Source organism: Prunus mume, linkage group LG7, assembly GCF_029339155.1.
Source record: "Prunus mume cultivar Tortuosa linkage group LG7, ASM2933915v1, whole genome shotgun sequence".
Taxonomy (NCBI): domain Eukaryota; kingdom Viridiplantae; phylum Streptophyta; class Magnoliopsida; order Rosales; family Rosaceae; genus Prunus; species Prunus mume.
The window spans coordinates 15,416,026-15,422,724 of record NC_142704.1 but is presented as its reverse complement, the minus strand read 5'-3'; the positions used below and the strand labels follow the sequence as shown (position 1 = coordinate 15,422,724).

The 6,699-nt window shown below is 35.9% G+C and overlaps 1 protein-coding gene across 1 annotated transcript; it reads left to right on the top strand.

Annotated features, from left to right (window-relative positions):
* The first annotated feature begins 2,742 nt into the window (after window positions 1-2,742).
* LOC103336926 (NAC domain-containing protein 71) lies at window positions 2,743-5,625 on the top strand. The gene is made up of 4 exons (XM_016795674.2): window positions 2,743-3,539; window positions 3,913-4,190; window positions 4,324-4,650; window positions 4,747-5,625. Exons 1-4 carry the CDS (start codon window positions 3,383-3,385, stop codon window positions 5,017-5,019), a joined length of 1,035 nt encoding a protein of 344 aa, XP_016651160.2. The 5' UTR covers window positions 2,743-3,382; the 3' UTR covers window positions 5,020-5,625.
* The last annotated feature ends 1,074 nt before the right edge of the window (window positions 5,626-6,699 follow it).

Below are 6,699 nucleotides of genomic sequence, written 5' to 3'. Positions count from 1 at the left end.
TCATTTTGCAAAAAAATGACATCGATATGTTAGATATGAATGCTTGTTATAAAGTTGGTACACGTCGTTCTTGTCAACAACGTGATGATATTACAATGGAGCTACGAAGTTGATTTATTCAATGATACAATAGATTATCAATTGGAAGAGTTAAATAGTAGATTCAGTGAAGGAACAATGGAACTTCTTATTCTTAGTTCTACTTTGGACCCTACCAATGATTTTAAAGCATTTAAGATTGATGATATTTGCAAGCTTGCAGAGAAATTTTATCCTGCTGATTTCACTGTTAAAGACTTGCGTTTGTTGAGGTGTCAGCTAGAACTTTTTGAATTTGAAGTACATCAACAAGATCTTGATATCTTTCAAAATACGTCTACTCTTTCTGAACTATGTCAAGTATTATATAAAGCAAACAGAGCAAAGGCATATTATTTGATTGATAGGTTGGTTCATTTAGTGTTAATTCTTCCATTTTGTACAGCAACTACATAACGAGCATTTTCAGCTATGAAACATGTTAAGACTATACTTCGCAACAAGATGGAGGATGAGTATCTTGCAGACTCCCTTATTGTCTATATTGAGAAAGAACTTTGTGTAAATATTAATTCAAATTCAATAATCAATGACTTTGATTCACTCAAGGAGCGTAGGGTTCCACTTCACTAGGCCAGCTCTGTTTTTATTTTTTTGCAATGTAATATTTGTTTGATGTTTGACAATATGTGTTTAATAGTATATATATATATATATATATATATATGAGAAAAGTAAGCTTATAATAGATATCTCATTATATATAATATAAAAAATTAATTCACCCCTAAAAGAATTCCTAGTTCCCTCCTTGTATGCTGCTATTATTTGCGGTGGAAATAGCCATAGTGCGATGGGATTATATGCTCAAACCAATGTCAAGAAGACGAAATAGTATAATCAGTTTCAAACCGTCAAGTGCATTCGATATGATTGAATGAAATTAGAAGTTATATATTAGAACGTATTCTTATTATTAGAGAGGCGTGTAATTAGATAAGATATATCATACATCCTTGTTATTCCAATGGATGATTAAAAAGATGAATATTGAAACTTGTCATATATAACTTAAATTTACTTCTCACTAGCTATTCGTATGCTTATATGAATGTTTTACATTGCCGTTTGTTTATGTCAAAAACTCTCCCTGCACCATTTTTCCAAATGCCTTAATTTTGGACAAAAGAGGACCAAGTACAAACTGTGAAGAAAAATAAAGTGCAAACTATAAATTTGATCACTGTTCTGGCCAAAAGAGATTTTGATATCTTTATTTTTGTCCTTTTCCTAGTGTGAAATGCCCATATATGGTTCCATATGTTCTCAACTACCCATATATAGTTCTCTCACCAAAAAACTTACAATCCAATCCACAGCCTATAATCCAAAAAAAAAAAAACAGAAGAAAAATATCAAATTCAGCGTTTCTGATAGACTTGAAATCAAGCACTGTTTAAGAGTATCAACAAGCTAAGCACACCTTAGCTTAGCCTGGTCCTAAAGCAAAAATTGAACTTACCAAAAGAGAAAAGCAAGAATTTAATTCCATAGGTTTTACTAGTGTAAAAGCACTAATAGATGTAGACAGTGCGTCAGTTGGTCCCACTTAAAGGCTACGCAGATCATTGATCAAGTAACCATTACATCTCCAGACTGTGAATTAAGTGGACTCAACTAGAGTCTTCATCTTCCCACTAGGTCCTGTTTGCTTAATTCCAAAAAGTTGAGTAAGCACTTTTGTTACTTTCCTTTTGGGCAGTGTGGGGGCCAAGATAGAAGATGACAGCATCACCTCAATAACACAAGGAAAAAGTGCTTTTGTCCGACGCAGAATGATGTGGAAGGAGCTTGGTGACTACTGCAGCTCTACATGGAAACCCAAATTCCCCAAAACCACTGCTGGCTTTGAGTTTAAGAACTTTCAATTCTCTAGCTTTAGGCATCCTCACATTCATTTGTGCTTGTAGATTCATCTACATATCCATGAATAACTAACACTACTAAAAATTTATTCAAATGATTATATGCCTAACAGGAAAAAGTTGAAATGCGATAATATTTGTCACGTTCTAATTCTATATATCTTTTAGTAGTTTATTTCACCGATGTCAAGAAATGTGGATTGAAAACTATCTCACCAATTAACATGTCTATAACCTAATTTAACCGCGGTTCGAGCAAGATAAAAATAAGTTGTATAACATAATGTGCAAAATTGAATTAGAACGATGAGGCCCCATAATCATGTACCATATGATGAGGGGTACAATAGAAAACATGTTGTCGGGTTACTTTACTTGACTATAATATATAGTATGGTTATACTTTGTAACTGTGTTCTAGTATCATAAAATAATTCAAGTTATATATAATCATAAGTTTATCTATCTCCTCACGTAATGAGAGAAATACACAGCCGATGACCTTAACAATTATAAATTATGTACTCAAGAATTGCTCATATATGATTATTACGTGATGGGAGAGATAAACACATAATCTTAATGAGTTACTACAGTGTGTGAACTGAGTTCAAGTTATGTGGACGTGGGCCAGTACCATTTAGAATTTTGTGTACGCGTCAGACAAGCAATCTTTTGAAACTTTCGGTGTCTGTGTGCATTTTTGGACTGTTTGTTCCCCCAAATACCTATATATAAGCACACCCCATTTCCCACTCCTTTTACTCTACCTTTCTTACTCCTCTTCTATTTTGTTTTCTCGACACTGGCCCTTGTTCTAACAACAACTCTTTATTGGTCACATTTTCCCAACTGCCACTGCCCCCACATTAATTTTTTTTCTTCAATTTCTAGCAAAATTTGAATGGTTTTAAGTGTTGTGATAGGTTCCAGTTTTGGAAGTTCTAACTAGTTTTTGTAGTTGAAGTCCTTGTGCATTTTCTGTTTGAATACAAGAATTTGACACTCTTATAGTGAAATTTGAGCAATATCAGCTTCCGGGTATTGCTTCAAAGCCTTAAATTTTGTTCCTTCTCATCTTGTTTTGGGAATTTAAAGAAAATCTGTGAGGGGGGTTGGTGGGGGGTGACAAATCGATCATACGAAGCACATTTTCAAAGACAATGATTCTGCTCTTCAACGGGTTCAACCTGTGGAAGTTTTACTCAGTTCTTGATAAGAAATTAATTTTTGATAAAAGCTTTTATTTCTGGATTTTCCAGATCTTCAATACGTACAGTTTGGGCTCATAGCTACAACTTTCATATCATTCCTCATTATCTTCCTAGCTCTCTGCTGTTATAATTTTCATATATATTTTTTTCTTTCAAATTGGGATACTTTTAAGAATTTGGATTAGTTAGGAGGAGAGTGGAGTTATGGGTGGAGCATCACTACCACCAGGTTTTAGGTTCCACCCAACTGATGAGGAACTAGTGGGATATTATCTTAAAAGAAAAGTGGAAGGGCTTGAATTTGAGCTGGAGGTTATCCCTGTGATCGATTTGTACAAATTTGATCCCTGGGAGTTACCAGGTAACCATTTAAACAATTTCATTACATTTTTATCTGGTGTTTTGCTTTCTCAGAGATTGAATATGTATGTTAGTGTGTATCTGCTTACTAGTCTGAACAGAGGATGCCATAAAGATAGTTTTTTTTTCCTTTTTTGTTCATTTGAACTTCTTTTCTTCTTCTTTATGAACTAAGCCTTGCCAGCATCTCCCTTTTCTGATTGGGCATGTGGGCTTCTTTATTTCCAAAAAGCCAAGCTAATTGGCTTTAGATATTCTTCTATAACAACTCAAATTAAATAAAGTACAAGAACAGTGAAACTTGTTTCCTTTCCAAATTCCAATTGGTTTCAGTAATTCTGGCAATCTGATATATACCTGTGTTTTTATTGCAGAAAAATCATTCCTTCCTAGATGTGACATGGAATGGTTCTTCTTCTGTGCACGTGATCGAAAGTATCCAAATGGCTCAAGAACAAACAGAGCTACTAAAGCTGGCTACTGGAAGGCCACTGGAAAAGACCGGAAGGTTGTCTGTCAATCCACTGTCACTGGGTACCGCAAGACCCTTGTTTTCTATCGTGGACGTGCTCCTTTAGGCGATAGAACAGATTGGATCATGCATGAATACCGTCTCAGTGATGATCTTGCTCAGGGGCCATCAGGTCATCAGGTACATCTACAATGTTATTATGTTTGTTAGACAGTTCCGTAGCTTAATACTACCATTTTCGTTTTAGAGAGCTTTAGATACCTGTTAGTTCAAAAAACTGAAGTTATATTTGGCATTTTGATAATCTCCGCAGGGAGTTTTTGCTTTGTGCCGTGTTATTAAAAAGAATGAGAATGCACAGAAGACAAATGATTCCCATGGAGAGCCCAAGGCCAAGAGGGTTGGAAGTGCTTCGAACAGTGGGGAGGATTTGAGCTCAACAAGAATCTCAAACGAGCCCTTGAACATCTCTGATGATTTATCCTCTCAAGCGAGTTACCAGCATAACGAGAGTCGTTATTCAAGCCATGTTACTTCTCCATATGAAGTTAATCCAATAGCAGAGTTTGAGCCAACTTCAAGAGAGACCAACCCTGCAGACTTCTGGGTCTCGCCTGATTTTATTCTTGATTCTTCGAAGGTATTAATGCAAGAAAAAGAAAACGAAGAAATTTTGTAAGACTAATGCTCATATTCTTATAACTTTCTCAAACATTTTTCCTTGGCTTTATTGCAGGACTACCCACAGTTACAAGAAGCTATGCCTAATTACTTTCCACAGTACAAAAGTGCAATGGCATCATGGCAGTCATATGAAAACACAGAATCACCTTATTCCTCATACTCAAATTTCACAGGGGACGTAACAATGGCCGATAATGCGAATCAAGTAGCCGACATGTCACCTTTCTCTGGACACACAGGCTACATGGGCTATTATGGGAATGAGGAAATGCAATTTGAAGGTTTTGACCAGCCTAGTTCACTGAGAAATCCAACACCCTTCTGAAAAGAAAAGAAAGGACAGAGACTCTGTCATTTCACTGCAGGGTCTGAAAACCATACTCCAATTTGTATGCAAGTTAGCATAGATGGGAGTTTGGGGAAACTTGGAGAACTTTGGTCGCAGGAAGACAACATGGTCATTGTGATGTAGGGGTCTGCCCGGTGCCGGATTGATCAACCAGAGTACAATGTATTATGTCATCCAGAGGGGATATCCAAGACAACGCCTTTTAACGTTGTTTCTTGGCGGTTAAAAATAATTATCACTCTTCTTTTACATATAATGAGTGGTTTGTGTTCTCTGCAGAAGAACTGTACGGACTTTATCTGTTGTTTGGAGTTGTTTCAGAAGTTACTTGTAATCTTCCCCCTTGTCTTTTTTTTTTATAATAAACTATGCAGTGTATTAGTATCTCTGGGTGACAATCACTTTTTTCGATTGCACTTGGAGTTGGTTTTTACTAGCTTTAAGGTTTTACAAAGTATGCTTCTTAAGCTACCTTGTTGTGGTTACAATATATACTGTAATTTTCCTTGCCATGAGCATGTGGAAGCATCTTTATGTATTTGATTCCTTTTCTATGATACTAGAAATTATTAACTTGTCTTACTTCTTGCTTTCTAAATGGTTGATCTCTTTTAACTATTTCCACTTTTCATAAGGCAAAGAACAATAGGTTTGTAAGTATTCAAGGTAAAGACTAAAGATAGTCAGAGGAACAAAGAGAAAAGTGGCTACATGTGAACTGAAAAATAGTACTTGTGTCTTAACTTTCAACCAACAAAGTTATCTTCTTCAATCATAATGCCCTTCAAATTATTGGAGTTTTCCAAACTTAATATTCTCTTGAGATTTAAAGCTAGTGAGAAAGTGCATTTTAAAAGGGTTGATAAGCCATCCCATTAAGAAGTTACATCCAGACACATCCTTTTAAACTTTTTGGTTGGTTTGTAATCAATGGAATTGGTGGGGGTCACTTGGGTTTTGGTGGATAGCTAAAAGAGCTTCACTCCTAGAATTTCATCACCAAATTAAGATTCACTTCCTATTGCACTCGATCTCTTGTTTTTGGCTGATTCCAATCAAAATTACTTTATAACTTTCAGATCTTACAGCATATTTGATAGTAAATGGAAAACTCGAAGGGTAAGGGATTGACGGGCCCCATGATACATTGCCACCACCTTATCTCTTCTAAAGCTTTTTTTTAATGGTTAGCAATCAAACAATGGTTGTCTACAAAGAACAGGGCCTTTGTTCTTCCAAAGGAAAATGGAGTTGAGGGATCTCATAAAAAATTTAAGTTGATCACTGTTCTAAAAAAATTCAGTTTATGAATTTACAGGTTGCAGGGGTTCGAACTTGAAATCTCATGCTCTAACAGGATCACATCCTTTTTGGTTGTGACTTCTGAAAGCAAACCTTTGTAAGACTTCTGTGTTTGGTTGTGAATTTAAGCTGGAATCTGCAGTTGAATGTGGAAATAAATAGTGGAAGTGCTTTTATATACCACACTTGGACAGAAGTGGTATGGGGGTGCTGCTGATGAAAGCTAAGACAGGCTAAGAGCTGTGCTCAAATTGGAGCTTCCAGATTTGTTACCTAATTTAGTAGTTGGTGTGGTTTGATTTTGGGGCAGCAGCCACCCATCAGAATTTCAACCATTCTTCTGCCTCTGAGGTG

What these genes read in the sequence shown, in the direction of transcription:
- LOC103336926 (XM_016795674.2), top strand. Translation starts at nt 3,383, where the DNA reads ATGGGTGGAGCATCACTACCACCAGGTTTTAGGTTCCACCCAACTGAT. An exon ending in TGATCCCTGGGAGTTACCAG is followed by an intron (nt 3,540 to 3,912) that starts GTAACCATTTAA and finishes TTTTTATTGCAG; the next exon opens with AAAAATCATTCCTTCCTAGA. An exon ending in AGGGGCCATCAGGTCATCAG is followed by an intron (nt 4,191 to 4,323) that starts GTACATCTACAA and finishes TAATCTCCGCAG; the next exon opens with GGAGTTTTTGCTTTGTGCCG.